Source organism: Gnatocerus cornutus, chromosome 4 (genome assembly GCF_029298725.1).
Source record: "Gnatocerus cornutus isolate USDA-ARS CGAHR chromosome 4, icGnaCorn1.1, whole genome shotgun sequence".
In the NCBI taxonomy this organism is placed as follows: Eukaryota; Metazoa; Arthropoda; class Insecta; order Coleoptera; family Tenebrionidae; genus Gnatocerus; species Gnatocerus cornutus.
Window position 1 is genome coordinate 16502944 of NC_142236.1, and position 23352 is coordinate 16526295.

The 23352-nt window shown below is 33.8% G+C and overlaps 2 protein-coding genes and 1 pseudogene across 3 annotated transcripts; all 3 read left to right on the top strand.

Annotated features, from left to right (window-relative positions):
* The first annotated feature begins 338 nt into the window (after window positions 1-338).
* LOC148176437 (uncharacterized) lies at window positions 339-3524 on the top strand (annotated as a pseudogene). Its single transcript, XR_015769904.1, has 3 exons — window positions 339-719; window positions 1160-1288; window positions 1336-3524. The product of XR_015769904.1 is annotated as an uncharacterized LOC148176437 (transcript).
* A 10891-nt stretch (window positions 3525-14415) lies between these two features.
* On the top strand, window positions 14416-16068 carry LOC148176438 (uncharacterized). Its single transcript, XM_088033925.1, has 2 exons — window positions 14416-14652; window positions 14700-16068. The coding sequence occupies exons 1-2, from the start codon at window positions 14504-14506 to the stop codon at window positions 16024-16026; spliced, it is 1476 nt and encodes a 491-aa protein (XP_087890051.1). The 5' UTR covers window positions 14416-14503; the 3' UTR covers window positions 16027-16068.
* A 3106-nt stretch (window positions 16069-19174) lies between these two features.
* LOC148176439 (uncharacterized) lies at window positions 19175-22114 on the top strand. The gene is made up of 3 exons (XM_088034310.1): window positions 19175-19240; window positions 20583-20732; window positions 20780-22114. Exons 2-3 carry the CDS (start codon window positions 20584-20586, stop codon window positions 22092-22094), a joined length of 1464 nt encoding a protein of 487 aa, XP_087890436.1. The 5' UTR covers window positions 19175-19240; window position 20583; the 3' UTR covers window positions 22095-22114.
* The last annotated feature ends 1238 nt before the right edge of the window (window positions 22115-23352 follow it).

Consider the following 23352-nt stretch of genomic DNA (forward strand, 5'->3'; position numbering starts at 1 on the left):
CCTGACTAACGCCAACAAAGTTACTATGGCTTTGAATTCTTGAAATTTAAATTATTATTATTGGAGGAACAGTTCAGCAATGTTGCCATTTTCCTAATTTTATTTTTGTTCTACTGCGATAACAGAGTGTGTTTTTTTTTATTTTTTTTGTGTGCCATTTTTCGGACACCTGTATTTACATAAATATTTGTATAACATGTATGATTTTAGAATACAAATAAAATATGTTGGAAATTTTTGTCACACCGTATGAAGGCAGCGAATAAAATTAATAAAAATAGAAAGAATTAGAGATGATAATACATTAGGGTATTATTGATAACTTTAAATAACCATTTTATTTAAAAACGGCGCCATTGCGCCGCGTTATCTCGCGGCGAGAAGCTGAAGGACCACCCATGCTACTCATGAAAACGGCTGTCGAATGTCGGTAAGCTTTCCCTACTGATTGTATTCCTATGCTGTGGTTAGGGGCTCCGTTTCGGTTTGTCACAATTATCATAATTGTTTTCATTTAATCTGCAATCGAAAGGGCTCGCTATAGAGTACAAATTTAGGTTGACCCAAATTTAACTCAGTGAGTGGGATGTTTAATCTCTCTACAATGTATTGCGCAATGTTAGGTTAGCAACGTTAACATGCTTAATCTTGAACATCGTTTTAGCCGAAATTTTATTCGAGAGTTTTTTAGGAGCATAGAAACTAATGAAATGATATAGGTGAGTAGTGTTTTCGTTGTTTTGTTTTTCATTCATTAATTTTTTCATTCATTCATACATTTATTTCGTTTTTCTCTCTTCCCCCTCATTCACTCTTTCCCTCACTCAAACGTTTTCTCATTTCTTTATTTCATGATTCCTTTATTCTATCCTTTCAGTTTTCTTTCCTTCCTTTTTTTCTTCCCTCCTTTATTTCTTTATTCCCGTATTTCTTAATTCCCTCTTTTTTTCTTCCCTCCTTTCTTCTATCCTTTCATCTTTCCTTCCAATTATTCATACTGTTTTATTTGCTTCGATCATTCATCCATTCAATATTCCCTCATTTCCTTTTTTCCGCACACATCTTTCAATTCTTCCTTGCTTCCTCCCTTCTTTTCTTCTTTCATTAATTTATTTTTTGCTTGACCGGTTCTTTTATTATTCAACTGTATATTTTCTAGAATGGACGACGACTACTACTACCAGGATTGCCTGTGGGACCCGTACAATGAGGACTACGAGCACTTCTACCACATCTGCATGGTCGCCATACGAGACCGCGTTCTTCTCGACGTCATTCAACAGAAAAAGTACTTTCTGTTTCATCCATTTCACTTCTTACTTCATCCATTTCTAGTTATAAAGCATTTCGAGACTTGATAACCCGAGAAGGTTTCAACATCAACCACGTCGACGCGCACCATCGAAGTCTCTTTCTTCTACTCTCCTGCATTCCTAACTGCGAACAGTTCGTTTTAGAACTTATTGAACACGGAGCTAATATCCATCTAACTGACCACATTGCATCCTCATTCTTACATCTAGCAGCACAAAGGAACGAAGTCAATAATCTGAAGGCAGTGCAGCTTCTTCTAGAAAGAGGTGTTGACGTGAATGGACAAGACCGTCGCGGATTGACTCCTCTGTACATGTACTGTACATCGACTTGGTGTACCTCTTGTTGTACTATGGGGCTGATCCTAACATTCCTTCACATGATGGACTCCTCCCGGCGAATGTAGTAGATCCAGAGACTCCCCAGAATAAACACCTATTGGAAATCCTCTGTTTGTATACTTTTGATGACGACTGTGAGATATTACTACCGACGTTGGCGGTAGCGATGTGGAGAGAGGACTCTCCTCTCTTCTCGGTCATCGTCGATCGATCGCCGAAGATAATCTGTGATGACGACGGCATTGACTACTTCTGTCGGTACTTCTACGATGTTAAAGCGAGACACTTCAAAGTTTTCGTAGAAAAGTTCAAAGATACTTTCGAAGAGTTGCGTGGATATGGATATGCTATACACCGTCGTCAAGTATTCTATGTATTTCGACTCATGTGAAGCATATGAAAGCTTCAACTTCCTCGTCGATGGTCCACACGTGTCTCAGTTGGTGCTACACGCCAACAGTGAAAACTTTATTATTTCAGAATACATCCATAACGCTGCTTCACAATATAACAAGGAAGAAGTTCACAAAAGAATTTTCTTCTTGTTTTCTCTAGGACTCCACATCGCACTCGAAGATCTAAACGCTGTATACAGCCACTACGGTGTTTGTGATTTGTTCAAGACGATGCTGCATTTGGATATTATTCCAACTCGTGAAAGCTACCTTTGGGCGATGGTTCGGCTGCATTACCATCCAGAACTCGATGCTGAGGACTGTCTTGACAGTTACTACTCGCGTGAGTTGCTGTGCTATTTCAACTCGGAGGAAGTAAAAAAAACTGTGGGAACTTTCTCAACTTTAGAGATGCCAAGTGTGCGGTCTCTTGTTGAAGTGAGCAGAAATGCCGCGAGAAAATTTATTTTGAAGAGGTTCAACGTTAAAAGTTGCAGGGAGTTCCTTTGTGTTTTGAATGGACTTCCAATTGATCGGGTGACAAGGAGTATACTTGCTCTGGAGAAGACAATATACGACGTAAAATTTGAGGAATAATAAGCAATCTCTTTTTCTTTTAGCTTTTTTATAAGAATAAAAATGGTTTTTACTTTTATTAGTGGTCAAATTACGTGTAAAATTAAAAAGACATTAAAGGACATTTTACGCAAAGGCATGGTTAAAAAAAACGAAAAAATGGCTGAAAACTGTTGAAATTTTTTTTAAATCAACAGTGTCGATCAGAGTGGCATCGCTCACATGAAACCATAGTTACATTACTCGTTCATGACCCAACGATACAACACCAACGTTACTATGGCTTTGAATACTTGAAATTTTAATTATTGGGGGAACAGTTCAGCAATGTTGCCATTTTCCTAATTTTATTTTGGTCCTACTGCAAAAACAAAGCGTGTGGATTTTTTTTTAACATTTTTTTGGTACTCTGAAGGACTATATAATTAAAACGCCAATTTTATTAAACAATTTGACTTTTATTGAAGGAAATTATTACTACCTGCAGAGCCAACATTGAGCAAGTCGTTTTAACTTTCGTGCAAGAATCATTATGTGGTGGAGACCATGAAAATGTAATTTTAATTGATACATTCACACTTCTAAGTTAGAAATTTTTTTAATAAATTTTTTCTTGTATTTCAACTGCAATTTTTAAAATCAGGTGGCCCTCGACAATCAGTGGACCTCGCGTTTCCGCAATCTTCTTTGCCTTATTGTACAACTAGTTTAGTTTGCCAAATCATTCCATTTAAGTGTTGGTGGTGGTGGTGTCTGTCAGATCAGAATTGCCAACAAACGCTAAAAAAAAGTCAACTTGTTTTTCTTGAGTTTTAATTTGTTGTAATTTGTCTTTTTTTTTTTTTCATATTTTTAAATTAGTTTCACAGTTTTGACCACTCACCGTCACATCTAGTCACAGAAGTAACCAAATATAGGGGTCATAATTTAGGTGCATTATTTTTTTTATCTAACCCTGTTATTATTTATATGATTATGAAGTTAAATTTTTATAGTCCGCCTCAATTTTTTTCGAGACTTTTCCAGTTGTTAGTCACATCTAGTGACTAAATGACAAAATGATAAGAAATTTGGCGATTTTCTGCGAGTTACTGTCAGGATTAAAAATTGTTAAATCCGGTCCTGGAATTTAATTGACAACTGTAAAACTTTAATGTCAAATTTTGAGTTTATTTTTGTTTTTTTTACATTTTTTATAAATCAGACTTCGAGTTCTAGTCACTAAAGTTCACATCCAGTCAAAATAAGAAAATAACAATTTTGCTCTTAGGCTGTAAATTTTTCAATAATGTCTTGGATTTCTAATGACAGTTATATACATAGTTTTAAAGCCAAAATTTGACAGTATGTCTCTGATTTCTATCAATTCTTTTTTGTTTAGTTTTACAGTTATAGCAACTTGGGAACTAAAAGTTAAATAGTGATATTAATGACGAACAATTTATTGCTGGATTAAAATCTGCTTTAGAAAAATATCCTAACCTAATTATTGTTGGAGATTTTAATTACTCAAAAATAAATTGGTCAAAAAATGTTTCAAGTGCATCCTCGAAAAGTGGACGAATATTTCTTGATTTTGTTGTCGAAAATAATCTAACTCAACTAATCTTTGATCCTACAAGACATAGAGCTGGTGAACGATCATCGTTACTAGACTTAGTGCTAACAACTGACTCGAACTTGCTTAATTCAATTGAAATTTCAAATCCTGTTGGAATATCAGATCACTCAGTCATCAAATTTGACGTTCAAATGCTTCATTACTCGTCCAGTAAATTTAAAGAATTTAACTATACAAAATCAATTATGATAAAGTCAACAAAGAAATTCAGAATTATGATTGGAACGTCTTAAACGGCCTCTCAGTTCAAAATCAATGAACTCAGTTTTCATTAATTATACTATCATTTATCAATTTATACTCAAAAATTTGTTTAAAAAAAATTAATGTAAAAAACCATGGATTAACGCTGATTTAATAAAAAAAAATAATTACAAAAGAAAACTTTGGAAAAAATATAAACAAAATCAAACCGAATACAACCTGTTGCAACACCGGTCCTTCTCTGACAATGTAAAATCAGAAATAAATAATGCAAAAGCCAATTACGAACATGCGTTGCTAGACAGACAACAATCGTTCTATTCATATGTTAAAAAACACATTGGAAGTAAGGTTTAAATTCCTCTTGTGCGAAAGCCCGACGGAAATATTTCTTCAAACTTTAATGAAACTGCTGACATTTTGGTCGAAACATTTGCTAAAACATATAACTCACAAACCTTTAATAATTACATTAATTCCTTACCTTCATGGAAAGCTAAATATTTGTCACAAGTTGATTTTACTGCAGAAATTGTAAAGCCATATCTAAACGAACTTTCTGAAGACACTGCGCCCGGTCCAGATCAAAATATTTCAGCAAAACTCTTGAAACACTGCGCTTCATCGTTGTCTAAGCCACTGTCTGTTATAATGACATCATCAATGGTCGAAGATATTTTGCCCGACAATGGCTTAAAGCGACAGTTACTCCGTTGTACAAATCAGGAGATAAGCTGGATTCAAATAATTACAGACCTGTAAGTCTTACTTCAGTAAGCTGTAAGGTTATGGAAAAAATAATAGTTAAGAAATTGCTCATGCACATGCAAAAAAACAATTTAATACCAAAAAATCAACATGAATTTTTACCAGGCAGATCAGTTGTGACAAATTTATTGGTTTCTACAAACATTTGGTCCAAAATAATTGATAGTGGTCAACCACTTGACATAATTTACCTAGATTTTAGCAAAGCTAAAGGTGCCGCACAAATTATTAATACAAAAAATGTAAAGCTATGGTGTCGATGGTAACTTGCTAAGATGGATTGAAGCCTTTTTAACAAATCGAAAATTCTGTGTTAAAGTTGGAAAAAGTTTTTCTACTTACAAATCTGTCTTGAGTGGTGTTCCGCAGGGTTCCGTTTTAGGACCGATTTTGTTTATATTTTACACTAGAGACTTACTCATTGAGCTTGATGAATGTTATTCGGCTTATGCAGATGACATTAAGTTATTTGCAAATCCACTGGAAGTTAAATTACAAAATAAATGGTCTCTTATTGAAAACTGGTGTCAAATCTGGAAAATCCCATTAAATTTGTCAAAATGCTGTGTTCTACATTGTGGCAACCGTAACCCTAAAATAAAATATATAAAAATTACAAAACACCATTGGAAGTCAAGACATGTCAAAAAGACCTAGGTATAATTATCACAGACACATTGAGTTGGAGCAACCAATGTTTGACCGCTGTAGGCAGAGCCAGGAGAATATTGTTTATGCTTAAACATGTCTTTACAAATCCATCCACTCAACTGGTTTCTGCGCTATACAAAACATATATTCGTCTACATTTGGAGTTTGCGATTTCGGTTTGGCGCCCACATCTGATTAAAGATAAGAAATTAATAGAGCGCGTCCAACATGAAGTTACACGATGGCCGAAGCAAACAAGACATTTAAATTACCAGGAAAGACTAAAATTACTTAACTTACCTGAGCTAGATGCAAGATTTGATAGAGCTGACCTTATCCAGATGTTTAGAATTACGCACGATTTATATCCAGTCAAATCTAATGAATTTCTAGCATTTGTTTTAGACAATAGATTGCGTGGACATTCATTTAAATTGCAAAAAGAAAAATTTAATTCTTCCTTACGACAAAATTTTTTCACCAACAGAACCTTCTCTTTATGGAATGGAATTTCTGATAATATAGTTTGAGCTGATACAGTGTATAAATTTAAAAAACAATTTGATCAATCAAACTCGCGGTAAAAATTACACAAATTTGCGATATAGGTTTCCTTCGCAATTAATCTCCTTTAATAATAATAATAATAATATTTTCCAATCCGGTCCTGAAATTTCAGTGATATTTATATAACTTTACAAACAAATACTCAGAGTCCATCCCTGATTTCATATTCACTAATCTTGACCTGGAATTTGAATGACTGTTATTTAACTTTAGGTATAACTAAATCTTTAAAGTCCAGTTTTGATTTATTTCACTTTTATTCGTTTATTAGATAATTTTTCATTTATAGCAACTTGAACTCAGGTTTGATGAAAATAACTAGAAGTTATAAGGTTTTACAATTGGGCCCCATATTTTCTAATCCCGTTCTAGAATTTTAATAACAATTAGATAATTTTACTGCTGAACCTTCAGAGTCCGACTTTAATTTTTAAGCATTTTCGTTAGTAGAATTTCTAGTTATTACAACTTAAACTCACATTTACTTAAAATAATAAGAAATTTATCAATATTGCAATTGGGTCCAATAATTTCTAATTTCTAATTTCTAAAGGTCTGTAACTGCAATTACACTTACTCCATTTTGAAGCCTCTCTCTGATTTATATTGATGTTTTTAATCTTCCAATTATTGCCACTCAAAACCCCAACAAAAATTAAAAATTTTGAACAAGTTACAGTTTTAATCTGATATTCTAGAATTTCAATGACATCTATATCACATTTTAAGAGTCCAACTCTGACTATTTCCTTTACTGGTCATTCAAAACTTCGAAGGAATCTCTGTTTGGGCAACTTCCACCCTGCAATTTCAGTGTAAAAAAGTAAATCATTTGAAACTCAAATCTTTAGAGTACACCTCTGTATTCCACGAGGAGCCTAAAGTCCAAAGGGAGAGAAACAGATCCCTAAATTTTCTATGAGTAATAATAAATCTGGTTGTCAAGACAACTATCAAAATGTCAACTCTTAGCATGTTCGAACAAAAAGAATATTGCGAAATAAGTGAGATAACTTACACCATTTCGAGAGTTTATGAAATACCGAGGTCAGGACGAGTGTGCTATCGCGATATTATACACAATAAAATGCTCCTAAGACTTTTACTAATATTAATCTTTTTGAATTTATTCAAAACAAACTTCTGCAATAGAAGATCAACAATTTATTACACAGTCATTTCACCAAATGGAAAGAAAAGATTTCGCTCCACAACACCACTGAGGACTTCAATTGAATATCCCGACGTCAACATCACCAATCAAAAACTACCAATCTTGTGCTGTAATGTGTTTAATAAGAAGCAGCACATTCATCATATTTATTTCAATAATTGTCAAATACAACAATTAGAAGACTGTATTTCCGAACAATTTCAAACAGTCGAATACACCTTGGGAATCATACACAACAAATTGCATATTATCAAGAGTGGTACTTTCAAAAACTTGAATTTATATCTAGACCACAATTTAATTACAGTTCTGGAAGACGGCACTTTTGTTAATTTAAAAAACTTGGTGAAAATTCGCTTAAATCATAATCGTTTGACTGTACTAAATTCGCACGCTTTTGTCAATAACGAGTTTCTTACTTTCCTTGAGTTGAAATCAAACAAAATAAAATTTCTGCGAGAAAATAATTTTATGTTTTTCGTCAATTCGTTGGCAGTTGTGGATTTATCTTGTAATAACATCTCGTGGTTTGACAGAAATGTTTTTGGCCGTTCACGTGCAGACTGGTTTGTTTTGAACTTAATTAACAATCACTTCAAAGATTTAACAGAAGATATGCTTGATAATAATAAATCTTTCTCCGTTAACTTAATCGGCAATCCTTTAAGGAGCATATCTGCAAAATTTTGCCCCGAAGAATGTGAGATACGAAATTTGGAATTCGAATGCGAATATTTAGAACCTGAGAGTTTCGATTTTATCATAGAATGGGCGAAACTAAGAGGATTGAATTTACAAACAGGAAAGTGTCCTAAATATAATATAACCGAAGGAAATGCTTCTTATCCAATTTTTTGTACAGGAAATCGCGTTCAGAGAAACACATTTTGTTTTGTAAATATTTTATGTTTGTACGTGGTCTGGGTACTCCTCATTTATTTTGAATACCGCATTTCAAGGTCATAATTTGTGACAGTTGTGGTGCTCTACGACAAATTTAAGAGGATTTATGTATTAAAACAATAACGAACTGGTCTTCGGGTGTTCCAGTACTAGTTTACGTTCAATTCAATGGATAAATCTTCTCAAATTTGCCGTAGACCTCCACAATTTTCACAAATTTTGACCTTGAAATGCGGTATTCAAAATAAATGAGGAGTATGTCTATTTGCACCATTTTGATCTATGTTCAATTTTTCTTACAAAATTTTCCGACTTTGCTATGGTAACGAAGCTATTAACGCATCGGATGCGGAAACAGTCTTTTTCAAATTTGTCGCTTTAATAGGTCCATTAGAGTACTCAAATTGGAGTCGTTTATACGTATCTATACCTTATTTCAATGGATAGCGAGGCCCCCATTTTAGTGTCAACGAGTATATATGAGTGAGCAGTATATTGTACATTGCTAGGAAATTTTGGAAGAGTTGGTGCCACCTGGAATGTAATGAGGTAGAGGGGGATGACATTGTCAAATCCAGAAATCTGTCAGTTTGTGCGAACGGTTCGAACTTGGCGAAGGGATTTATTTACATTAACCTATTAATTAGAATTGCTGAAGTAGCTGGTTTTCAAAAAGTGAACTGAAAACGCATTCATCAACGAAACAACAAATTATGACGGTGCTGTCAAAGTGATTGCAGACAAGGTCGGCAACTTTTGGTTTATAAAAATGTCCCTATAAAGTACACTTCTCCACACAATTTTTTGGTACAGTCCCAAATTTCGGGCCAGGTTTGACATTTGGACCTCGCTAAGGTCTGAAATGAAGTATATAAGAGAACTCAAAGTAGGAAATTTTGTTTTTTAAGAATTGGTAGAATTAATTAGTCTGGCTGTCACCTGTTTCCTGTCAAGTTTTTGGTCAATTTGGATTTTACGATTCGTGTTTAATAGATTGCTGCGTGAATAAAAAATGTATCAATATAATTGAATTGTCCTTTGCGGCCAACAATAATTGTACCTAAATTTAATAGATGTGAATACTGGCTGTGAGGTTAGGTTACGTTAAGTCAAAATTCAGTGACAGTGAAACTCAATAAATGTCAAATTTTAAATTAAATTTGATAATTAAGTGGCAAGTCGTAGTTAAAAAACCATTACCAATCATGTAACACGAAAACTCTTAGAATTGCAAAATTTAAATTTTTTATTAAAAAAAGGGTGCAAATTCGAAAAAATAGTAGAAAAGACTTGTTTTATAATGGCATTGGCCATTATAAAACACATTGGTAATCATGCACAATCGGGACCTGACATGTGCGCATGTGCAAGCGTACTGCGATCCAGCACGAAGACATATATACAGTATGTCCCCGGATTGAGTTCACAAGAGGGAAAAAAAGTTTATTTTTCATTTTACAAAAAAATGACAAAGGAATAACATTTTTTGCTTATTTCAAAACAGATAAATCTGCAATTAAAATTTCAAAATTATTAGTTTGTACTCTTAAAATTAATTTTTTCATTATTTTTATTTATTAAATTTTGTAATCGTATTTAAATAATAGCAGGCTGTGGATTCGCAATATCAAATAGTGCGTTAAAGATTAAAGAAAAATTTACCCAATAATGTGTAAGTATTAAAAAATTGGAAAAAAATGCAATTGCATCCTTAGCAATAATTGAGAAAATTCGAAACAGTCGAAAAAATTACGAGTTAGAATTAAACTATGTGCTAAAACAGGTAATGGGCCAATCAAATAGTAGAAATTGGTTTGAGTTAAGAAACAAATTTCATTCCTTTGACATTTTTTGCTAAATTAAAATAAAAAAGTTCTTCGTTATTTTTTGTTTTTTTCGATTTCCAGAACACAGCTTGATAATATTAAAGTTTTAATTAAAGATTTATTTATTTTAAATTAAGCGAAAAATATTATTCCTTTGTCATTTTTCTGTAAAATGAAAAATAACGTTTTTTTCCCTCTTGTGAACTCAATCCGGGGACATACTGTATATAATAGCTTTGTTGCCAAATTGCTTCAGATCACAGAATAGATGGAACTTCGAAGATGGAAGAGGAGTGCCTATTTTGTTAATATATTTTTACTGCGAGGAAGGACTTCAAAATTAATTTATCAAAGTAATAACATTTGCAAAATTTTAATTTGTTAAAGTGATTGGTCTTTCATCTAATGTAAATTATTTAGGAGTAGTAAATAACATTCGCTCATAAGGAGGACACAAATTTACGCCTAAACATTTTTTTCTATTGAATTGCACGAAAAACACTGCTTAATTGCAAATGTAATGTGTAATAGTAATATTTAAAGGGATCAAACAAAAGATTTTATCAACGCTCAGAATAATTTCTATCTTTTTTATACAATTTCAATGAAAAAAACAAAGTGCAAAACCTCCATCAAAGAATTTTCGGGATACTGCTGGTAAAATTTGGACTGTTAGATTCGATTTATAAGACAAGGCACTGATTTACATAATAAATTAAATAATTTTAAGTTAATCTCACAACAAATTTGACGATTGCTGACATTAGATTAGCGAAAAACAATCACATGTCATTTTAACATGATGTTAAGTTTTCTAATCGAAATTAAAGATTTAATTTAGCTTCTGCAAACTGGCCCGAGAGGAGATAAATTTCTTCACGCCATTATTTTTTCTTCCTCTAAGCATTATTTTATAAACAACCTTTTTTAGACAACCTTTATACATGCAGCGGCAACTCTAAACTCAAACGATTTGGCAACATTGTAGGTCGTCTTTACCCGAACGCTGTCAAAAATGTCAGCTGTCCTTTCTCAGGTTCCGATTGTGCATGATTACCAACACATTCTTTAATATACTATTTTCGTGTGACGCGTTTCACAATAAAATCAATTGTTTTTATTATAGCACGCAAACAGTAACTTTTTTTGGTTATGTTGGCTATGTTATTATGCCGACACTTAAACGTTGAATCAATATCTCAATGATGATTTTCATCATGATCACGAAAATGTGGATTTAGGGATAATGAAACTAAACAAAGACAAACGTTGTAATATCTAATTTTGCAAAATTAAGAAGAAAACGTCAGTGATTATTTAAACTAAAATTTTGTTAGACAAATGTCATTACATCTTTTATTACCAACCAAACTTGTCCAAAATCCTTAATCAAAAATAATTTCTTTCAAATGCATTTTTTAAATTTATTTACAATGCAAAGTAGAAAAAATAGTATATAATACTCATTTCATAATACGACTTGTAGCACTCATTCTATTTGAAAATAAAATGAAAATAAAACTTATTCGTGCTACAATACTCGTTTTATGAAATACGTGTAATAATGTACTATTATATCTCGATTATAAATTCTATTCATTACGTAACTTGTTCGTTAAATATCTATTATAACAGGAAAGTGTCCCAAATATAATATAATCAAAGGAAATGCGCCTTCTTTACTTTTTTGTAAAGGAAATCGACTTCAAAGTAAATTTATTTTTGAAAACATTTTATGTTTTGATTTGTTATGTCTGTCGTTTCATATAATTTTGATAAACTAATAAAAATTTAAATTTATTGTGAAAAATGTGTCATAACTAACAAGAACAATAGTATTAAAACATATTAAGTATATTGCTGCTTTTTGACATTACAATAACGGTATTGTGTTATTTGACACCACGCACCTAATTTTATTAACTTTTATTGTCTAAATTTTTTCATTTTTGATAATTTTTTTAAAAAATTTGTTTCTAAATTTAGAACATATTACACATTTCTGAATCAAGAAAATTAAAAAGCCGGTCTCCTGCATTCGAAACGACCGTCCACGCACATATGATATTATGCAAGCGCGCGCAATATCTTCCAAATTATAAAAACAAAAATATGGGTGCCAATTTAAAATAAGAAAGTTGAGTATCGCCCAAAAGATACTAAGACATTTGAAAAATTTTAAAGTCATCAGTTTATAGTAAATTAAAAACCATTTAATTTGTTTTTTAAATTTTTGAAATCGGTTCATAAATAAAAATTCTAGAACGCCTGCCGTTTTTTAAAAGTCACCCTGTATAAGAAAACTCAAAGTAGGAAATTTTGATTTTAAGAATTGGCAGAACTAATTAGTCTAGCTGTCACCTGTTTCCTGTCAAATTCTTGGTCAATTTGGATTTTTCGATTCGGATTCGATACAAGAAGTAATAGTTTATTGATCGATTTATCATAGTTTTTCAAAATCAAAATCTAATTCTATTTCTTGTTGTACTTGGCTTAATAATTCATCGGAGAAAAACTCTTTGGATGCAAGACAACCAACATGATCATAATCAACATCTTCGCTCTCTTGGCTCCCTTGCGCTCCGGTAACCTCAAAACGTCACACCTGTCAAACTGACATTGGATTTGGCGACTTCGAATTTTTTTCCCGAACATTTTGCAGATGCCAACTACCCTAAAGTTCCCTAGATTTCGAAATCAAGTTTTTTCGTTTAAAATAAGGCGAAATAGAAAAAATAGCGTATGATACTTGTTCATAATGAACATTTTGCCGCACTTACTACTTTATAACACTCCTCGCTGCGCTCGTCGTGTCCTAAAAACGTGCGTGCGGCAAAATGTTCATTATGAAACGCGTTTCATAATATACTATTGCCGCACTATTTCTCGTGCTCTTAAACTCGTCGTGCGTGTTTTAAAGGCTTCCTTGTATTATAATATACCATTTCTTTAAGGACAGCAAAATTTACAGACTTTTTGATATTTATTTAGAAATTGGCACCTTACTGGATAAAATTTCAATATGACTGTTTTCATCTAATCTGCAATCGAAACTGTCTGCTGTCGTGTACAAATTTAACTCGTTGAGTGGGATGTTTAATCTCTCTACACTTTATTGCACAATGTTGACTTACCAGTGTTATCATGGTTAATCTTGAACAGTCGAAATTTTATATGAGAGATTTTTAAAAGCATAAAAACTAATGAAATGATTTAGGTGAGTAGTGTCTTCGTTGTTTAGTTTTTTAATACACACATTCATTCATTCCTTTATTTTTTGATTCCATAATTTCTTCACACCTTCCTTTCTTCATTCTCACATTACCCCATTCCTCATTGCGTCATTCTTTCATTCATTCCTAGAATCTATCATTTCCTCATTCTTCATTACGTTTATTCTATTGATTCCCTCATTCCGTCATTCCCTCATTTTCTACATCCTTTCTTCCTTCGATCATTTATTTATTCAATATTTCTTCATTACCTTTTTTCCGCACTCTCTCATTTCCTCATTCCGTTATTCCCTCTATCATTCAATATTCCTTCATTTCCTTTTTTCCGCACTCCATCATTCCCTCATTCCCTTATTCCCTCTTTCCCTCTTTCCTTCATTTCTTATTCTTTCATTTCGTTGCTCCTTTCTTCCTTCGATCATTCTATCATTCAATATTCCTTCATTTCTTTTTTCGGACTCCCTCATTCCCCCATTCCCTTATACCTTCTTTCCTTCATTTCTTATCCCCTCATTTCCTTACTCCTTTCTTTCTTCGTTCATTCATTCATTCAATATTCCTTTATTTCCATTTTCCCGCACTCCCTCATTCCCTCATTCCCTTATTTCGTCTTTTCTTCATTTCACCTTTTCCTCATATTCTCATTTCTTCATTCTCTAAATTCCTTCTTTTGTTTCTTGCTTCCTTCCTACCTTGCTTCCTTCCTTAGTTCCTTTCTTCCTTCTTTCCATCCCTTTTTTTTTCTTCCTTCCTTCCTTTCTTCTTTTCTTCCTTCTTTCCTTCCTTCCTTTTTTCCTTTCTTCCTTTCTTCCATTCTTCTTTTCTTCCTTCCTTCTTTACTTCCTTCCTTCCTTCTTTTATTCAATCATTCTAATTTTTTTGCTTGACCGGTACTTTCACTATTCAACTGTATATCCAGAGTATTCCAGAATGGATGACGACGACTACTACTACCAGGATTGCCTGTCCGACCCGTACAATGAGGACTACGAAGCCCACCATGACTACGAGTACTTCTACCATATCTGCATAGTCGCCATACGAGATCGCGCTCTCCTCGATGTCATTGAACAACAAAAGTATTTTCTTTTTCATCCATTTCACTTCTTATATCTTCCGTTTCCAGTTACAAAGCATTCCGAGACTGGATAATCAGAGAGGACTTCAACATCAACCACGTCGATAATCAGCAGCGAAGTCTCCTTCTTCAACTCTCTTGCATTCCCAACTGCGAACAATTCGTCATAGAACTCATCGCACACGGAGCTGACATCCATCTTACTGACCACATTGCTTCCTCCTTCTTACATCTAGCAGTGCGAGAAAAGAGAGTTCACAATCTGAAAGCAGTGCAGCTTCTTCTCGAGAAGGGCGTTGACGTGAATGGACAAGACCATCGCGGATTGACTCCTCTGTACATCGCGTGTGTTCAAAACAACATCGACTTGGTGTACCTCTTGTTGTACTATGGGGCTGATCCTAACATTCCTTCACACGAAGGACTTCTTCCGGCGAATGTTGTGGATCCAGAGACTCCCGAAAAGAAGCTCCTATTGGAAATCCTCTGTTTGTATTCTTTTGATGACGACTGTGAAATATTGCTACCAACGTTAGCTGGGGCAATGTGGAGAGAGGAGTCTCCTCTCTTCTCGGTCATCGTCGATCGATCGCCGAAGATAATCTGTGATGACGACGGCATTGACTACTTCTGTCGGTACTTCTACGATGTTAAAGCAAGACACTTCAAAGTTTTCGTGGAAAAGTTTAAAGACACTTTCGAAGAGTTGATAGACAGCGTGGATTTGCTACAGGTCGTCGTCAACTATTCTATGTATTTCAGGGCACGTGAAGCATACGAAAGCTTCAACTTCCTCGTTGATGGTCCGTACGTGTCTCAGTTGGTACTACACGCCAACAGTGAAAACTTTCTAATCTCAGACTACATCCGAAATGCTGCTTCACGACGAAAAGAAGAAGAAGTTCACAAAAGAATTTTCTTCCTGCTCTCGCTTGGACTCCACGTCACACTGGAAGATCTAAATGCAGTATACTTCCACTACAAAATCTGTGATTTGTTCATGACGATTCTGCATTTAGATATTATTCCAACTCCAGAAGACTACGTTTGGTCGATGGTTCGGTTGCATTACCATCCAGAACTCGATGTTGAAGACTGTCACAGTTACGACTGGCTTGATTCGTTGAGCTATTTCAACTCGCCCAAAATAAAAAACAAGGCTTATGAAATGGGGACTAAATCAGTTCTAAGGATGCCAACTGTCCGGTCTCTTGTTGAACTGAGCAGAAATGCGGCGAGAAAGTTTATCTTGAAGAGATTCAAGGTGAAAGGTTGCAAGGAGTTTCTCTGTGTTTTGAATGGACTTCCAATTGATCGGGTTACCAAGAGTATACTTGCTCTCGAGAAAAAACTATATTGTGATGTAAATGTGTGATAAAAAGAAAACGTTTTCTTTAATTAGAAATATAACATTTCTGAATCCCAATTTACTGCAATGATTTCAACCACAATATGAGACACCGCTGTAGATAATGATTTTGCAACAAAATCCAAATTCGAATGCGGTAAAATCCCCATGGATTAACCGTTATTTTACGCTTATAGAACTGAATTTAAAGGTGTTCCCAAAGACTGCAAAAACCGTTCGAACAAAAAACGTTTACGCTCGCTCTTATCTGTCATACTTCTTTTACTTTTACTTAATTAATGATTTTAAAAGCATTTTTTAAAAGTGCCTTTTTCCTAATTTGTATTTTAAACATTCCTAAGTTGCTATGGAAACTATGCTATTCTAACATTCCATATCGAAATGGATATTCAAGCACTGAAAACGAATACAAAAATAGCGAAAATAGCTTTGTTACAAGAACAAATTAGGAAAAATAATATAATAACCTTGTTCATAAGGCCATATAGGCACTCATCTATTATAAAACTCGCGGCTTTGCCGCTCGTTTTATAAACTTTCATTCGTGCCTTAAAATTTGCCTTATGAAACTCGGTGTTTTAATATTGTATTCTCGACTCGAATTGTGGATCAAACTGAAACTTTAATTAGAAATGACATAATAAAAACGTTTCCTAAAGGTATTACAGAAAATTACCAAATGCCCTCTATTGGACAATCCACAATGTCAACACGCGTATAAATACAGTTTCACCAGTAAACAAAACACTTTTCATAACTTTGATCATAACACTTTTAAAGAAATCACTAGCAAAGAATAAATAAATCTAACTCAAAATACTCCTCAAAATAATCTGCTACTTGTTTATTAGCGTTTTTCTTCCCAACACTCAACCAATTCCGCGACATTAATAATGGATCCTCGACCTGCCCAAATAAATCACTTAAATCTGTGTCAGACGGCAATTTATGCAGAGAACTTTAATCATTTTTTTCACAAAAACGGTGACGTTTTGGAACGCAAAATTTAGCCATCATGTCAAATTCATGTTGTAACTGATAACAGTGTAATAGGTATTTGAGAAAAAAAAAAATTTTCTTTTAGAAAAAATAACACAACAAAGAAATAACATTTTTAACTCATAACAGCTAAATCTGCAAAAAATTTCAATGTTATTATTTTGTACTCTTAAACTTAATTATTTTTTGGTTAATTCCAGCTAATTCGGGTTCTGCGCGTTCTTTAGATTCTTTGGATTCTTTGGATTCTTTAGATCCTTTGGATCCTATGGATCTTTTGGATCTTTTGAATCCTTTAGATCCTTTAGATCCTTTAGATCCTTTAGATCCTTTAGATCCTTTGGATCCTTTGGATCTTTTGGATCCTTTAGATCCTTTAGATCCTTTAGATCCTTTAGATCCTTTAGATCCTTCAGATCCTTCAGATCCTTCGGATCCTTCGGATTCTTCGGATTCTTCGGATTCTTCGGATTCTGCCGATTCTTCCGATTCTTCCGATTCTTCAGATTCTTCAGATTCTTCAGATTCTTCAGATTCTTCGGATTCTTCGGATTCTTCCGATTCTTCAGATTCTTCAGATTCTTCAGATTCTTCAGATTCTTCAGATTCTTCAGATTCTTCAGATTCTTCAGATTCTTCAGATTCTTCAGATTCTTCAGATTCTTCAGATTCTTCAGATTTTTTAGATTCCTTAGATTCATTCGTTCGACTTGGGGTAATTCCATATGTGGGATAAGACAGAACGAGCCACACGCAACACAGTTGTAGTCGTTTGAAATTGTCTTTGGCAATTACCCTCCTATCTTCTATTCTACTGGAAAGTTCTTTGCGTCAGAATTAATATTTTGTTGTTGCAAAAATAAATTCGAACTTGCCCCAGGTAGCAGTGTAAAGTCTAATGTGGTCTAAGTCCGAATTAGCACCAATTTTGCAATGATAAAAATTTTCAATTTATTTTATAAACTATGATTCAAAAGTACGTAGAGGTAAATTGGGAATTCAATAAAGCCTATATGTCATATTTATGTATCTAAGAACATTGTTCAAATTGTTTCGTTAATTCGATCTTGGCCGCCTAACGAGCAAGTTCGAAACGTAACGTTCCTGGATTCATTCCCTTCAAATTGAATTTATATAAATGGGTGCACCATATTAGTAACTTAAATAATCTTTGTGCATATCAAAGTTATCATTGCTTAAATTTAGTTAAAATTGATACATAATTTTATTCAGCACTGAGGAATCTCAACTAGTCTAAATTACGTTTGAATTTGCCCCAATTCACCTTTTTTAAGTTTTACTATACAAAATTTTGTTTTCTTTAGCCTTTCTTAAACACCTGCAAAATTACCGATTTGTTGGTCAGTGCTTTAGAAAACCAGTTTAATAATCTTTCCAACGACCTACAAAATTTATTTCTAGAGTTGATGTAAAGTTTCCACGATATTTAAAATAAAAATGATCTCATGCCTCAAGAAGTTTTGTTTTCTAATTTTTATTTGCAATTTTTAATATAACTCAAGAATTATTATATCGATTGACATCTTCCCTTTTTGACCCACCGACAAACGCAGTGCTACCTTATATCGTTAAGAAGTTGCAGAACAAGAAGTTGCAGAACAAAAAGTATTTTTTATAAAAAAGTAGTATGTAGTTATTTTGACTACACGTAAATTTAAGTTGCTACTACTGGCAAACTTATACATACGTAAACAGAAAAGTTTTGAAAAAATGCAAAAATAGACTTTGAAGACTTAGTTTCAAAATTATGCGACTGTCAGTGAATTTTTAGAATCGAATAAGAATTTATTAGACCCAATTTTAGAACAATTAAATTTCTAGTTAAGTTGACTTGAGGTAAACAATGCCACATGTAACTTTTAAAACACTGATTTATTAGAAAACATAGCTACAAAAATGGTGATGGCATGTTTGAACAACGTCCAATTCACACGTTTAACAAACAAGATTTTTCTTCTTCAATCGCAGCGAAATTTACAGACTTCCAAACAACTATTTTAAAATTGACACTTTACTGGACAAAATTTCAATATCATGATTGTTTTCATGTAATTTGCAATTGACAACGCTCGCTGTCGTGTAGCTGTAATTGGGATATTTAATCTCTCTACAATGTTATCAACGTTATCATGCTTAATCGTGATCATCATTTTAGCTGAAATTTTATTCGAGCAGCATCGAAACTAATGAAATGATTTAGGTAAGTAGTGTCTCCCGTTTTTTTATTCCCTTATTTCTCATTCCCTTATTCTACCATTGCTCTATTCTCGCTTTTATTCATAACTTCATTCTCTCCATTCATTCACTTCCTCATTCCCTTATTCTTTCATTCATTCATTCATTCCCTTATTTCTCATCCCCTCATTCTCTTATTTCTATATTCCCTCACTTATTCGTTCCCCTATTTCTTATATCCTCATCCGCTCTTTCTACATTTCTTCATTTCTAATTTCTCATTCCCTCATTTCCTCATTCCCTCATTTCTCTTTCTGTGATTTCGTCATTTATTCATTTCTCCATTCCCCCATTCTTTCAGTGCCTTATTTTTTCTTTCTTTTCCGCATTCCTTAATTCTTTTATTCCTCATTCCCTCATTTCCTTATTCCCCTATTACCCCATTTTTTTATTTTCTCACTCCCTCATTTATTCCTTCCTTGATTCATTCATTCCTACCTTTCCTCAATTTCTCATTCCTTCATTCTCTTATTTTTCCTCTCTTTTCCATGTTACCATTTCTTCATGTCTTCATTCCCTTATTTTCTAATTTCCTCATTTTCTCATTCCTTCATTTTCATATTTTGTCGATTTTTCATTAACTCATTCCCTTATTTCCTCCTCCTTTATTTGTTCCTTCCTTTCTTTCTTCCTTTATTAATTCATTCCTAAATTTCCCCATTTTCTTTTCATTCCTTCATTTCTCAATCCATCATTTTTTCATTCATTCATTCGTTTATTCCCTCTTTCCTTCCTTCCTTCCTTCCTTCCTTCCGTTATTCAATCATTTCTTTATTCCCTAATTTCCTCATTCCGACAATTCATCATTTCTTGATTCATTCATTCCCATAGTTCCTCAATCTCTTTTTCGCACATTTCCGCATTTCCTCATTTCTTCTCTCCCACATTTTCCCATTTCATCATTCCTTCATCCTCTCATTTCCTCATTTTCTCATTTCTTCATTTCCTCTTTTCCTTAATTCCTCCTTCCTTTCTTCCTTTATTCATTCATTTATTCCTCTATTTCCCCATTTTCTCATTTTTTCACTCCTTCATTCTTCAATCCCCCATTCCCTCAATCCTTTATACTCTCATTCCATATCCCCCTTTTTTTTCTTATTTCCTCATTTTCTTATTTCTTAATTTTCTCATTTCTTCCCTTCTTCCTTCTTTGTTTTCTTCCTTTCTTCCATCCTTCTTTTATTCCTTTCTTTCTACCTTCCTTCCTTCCTTTCTTCCTACCTTCCTTCCTTCCTTTCTTCCATTCATTTTTACTGTTTTTTTTTTGTTTGGCCCCTTATTTGATTATTCAACTGTATATTTTCCAGAATGGATGACGACGACTACTACTACACGGATTGTCTGTCCGACCCGTACAATGAAGACTACGAAGCCCATCATGACTACGAGTACTTCTATCACATCTGCATGGTCGCCATACGAGACCGCGCTCTCCTCGACGCCATTCAACAGAAAAAGTACCTGCTTTTTCATCCATTTCACATTTTATTTCTTCCACTTCCAGTTACAAAGCCTTCCGAGACTTGATAACCAGAGAGGACTTCAACATCAACCAGGTCGATAAACACCACCGAAGTCTTCTCCTTCAACTTTCCTCCATCCCCAACTGCGAAACATTCGTTTTGGAACTCATCGAACATGAAGCTGATATCCATCTAACTGACCATATTGACTCCTCATTCTTACATCTAGCAGCGCGAAATAAGAGAGTCAATAATCTGAAGGCAGTGCAGCTTCTTCTAGAAAGAGGTGTTGACGTGAATGGACAAGACCATCGTGGATTGACTCCTCTGTACATCGGGTGTGTTCAAAACAACATCGACTTGGTGTACTATGGGGCTGATCCTAACATTCCTTCACACGAAGGACTTCTTCCGGCGAATGTTGTGGATCCAGAGACTCCCGAAAAGAAGCTCCTATTGGAAATCCTCTGTTTGTATTCTTTTGATGACGACTGTGAGATATTGCTACCGACGTTGGCTGCAGCGATGTGGAGAGAGAACTCTCCTCTCTTCTCGGTCATCGTCGATCGATCGCCGAAGATAATCTGTGATGACGACGGCATTGACTACTTCTGCCGGTACTTCTACGATGTTAAAGCAAGACACTTCAAAGTTTTCGAGGAAAAGTTCAAAGACACTTTCGAAGAGTTGATAGACAGCGTGGATTTGCTACAGGTCGTCGTCAACTATTCTATGTATTTCAGGGCACGTGAAGCATATGAAAGCTTCAACTTCCTCGTTGATGGTACATACGTGTCTCAATTGGTACAACATGCCAACACAGAAAACTATCTAATCTCAGATTACATCCGAAATGCTGCTTCACGTCGAAAAGAAGAAGAAGTTTACAAAAGAATTTTCTTCCTGCTCTCGCTGGGACTGCACGTCACACTCGAAGATCTAAATGCAGTATACTTCCACTACAAAATCTGTGATTTGTTTAAGACGATGCTGCATTTGGATATTATTCCAACTCCAGAAGACTACGTTTGGTCGATGGTTCGGTTGCATTACCATCCAGAACTCGATGTTGAAGACTGTCACAGTTACGACTGGCTTGATTCGTTGAGCTATTTCAACTCGCCCAAAATAAAAAACAAGGCTTATGAAATGGGGACTAAATCAGTTCTAAGGATGCCAACTGTCCGGTCTCTTGTTGAACTGAGCAGAAATGCGGCGAGAAAGTTTATCTTGAAGAGATTCAAGGTGAAAGGTTGCAAGGAGTTTCTCTGTGTTTTGAATGGACTTCCAATTGATCGGGTTACCAAGAGTATACTTGCTTTGGAAAAGAAACTATATTATGATGTAAAGTTATGATAAAAATTAACATTTTCTTTTACACTTTTTCCTTTATTTTATCAAAATACGATAAACTTTTCTGGAATTCGAGTTAAGTCAAGTTGTTTCGGTTAGTTTGTGTTAATTTGGGCTAATTCGGGCTATTGCAAATAAAAAAATCCATCGTTACTTGAATTAAGCAAAAAATGTAACTTCTTTGTCAATTTTTGTAAAATAAAAAGCAGATTTTTTTTCTTTCGTAAACTTAATCCGGGGACATACTGTATACAATATCATTTGTTCTATAATTTTTTTTTAGATCATTTTATTACTTATTTTTAATCTAAAATTTTGAGGAATCTATTAATTTCATTTTTTACATAACTTAACTTAACTTTTCCGTGGCATTCTTTGTTTCGTCGTAGATACTGATTCCGAATCTGAAGTACGTCTTGAAATAAAGATATTCTTGAAAAAGCTTTTTTTTGTTTTCTTCAGTTTTTCTTGAAAACCTGCAAAGTTATGAAATAACTCGAAAGTGTTTTAGATCGCCAATTTAATAAGCTTTTCGACGACCAAGAAAACTTGCTAGGGTTGGTAGTTTCCAGGATATTTTTAAAATATTGATCTCATGTCTCTTTAAAACTCTGTCTGATAGTTTTTATTTGCAATTTTGCATATAGCTCAAAAATTGTTACATCGATTTTTTATTGTAATGCATCATTAAAAAGACTGAGATATTGACTTTTTGTCACACTGACAAGTGCAGTGCTGCCTTATTTCGTTTAAAAGTTACTTAACAAAAAGCATTAAAAACATTCTTAAAAATTTAAATTTTTCAGTTATTTTTACTAGACGTAAATTTAAGTTCCTATAATTGGCAAACTAATAAATGAAATAGTTTTGAAATAACAAAAAATTGGAGCTGTAACATTTATCTACAAAATTAAGTAACTTCACCAATTTTACGTTACAAAGTTGTGAATCAAAACATCCCAAAACTTTATTGCAAAATTTTAAATATTTCTCAAAAAATCAAAACTTTTAATTTATTGGAATGTGTAGCTCTGACTCTTGAGAAGAATTATTTCTCTATAAAAATCCGAATAATTACACAAATCTGTGTCATAAACTACAACAGATTAGCAGTGGTCGAAAGAGAAACTTTTGAAGATCCGAAAATAAAAAAACTTTACCTTGCTGGAAAAGTCATTTGGAAGCTCGAAGACGACGCTTTCTTCAATTTGTCCACTCTGACACTTTTATCTCTTGCTTCAAACAGACTACCTACTTTGAA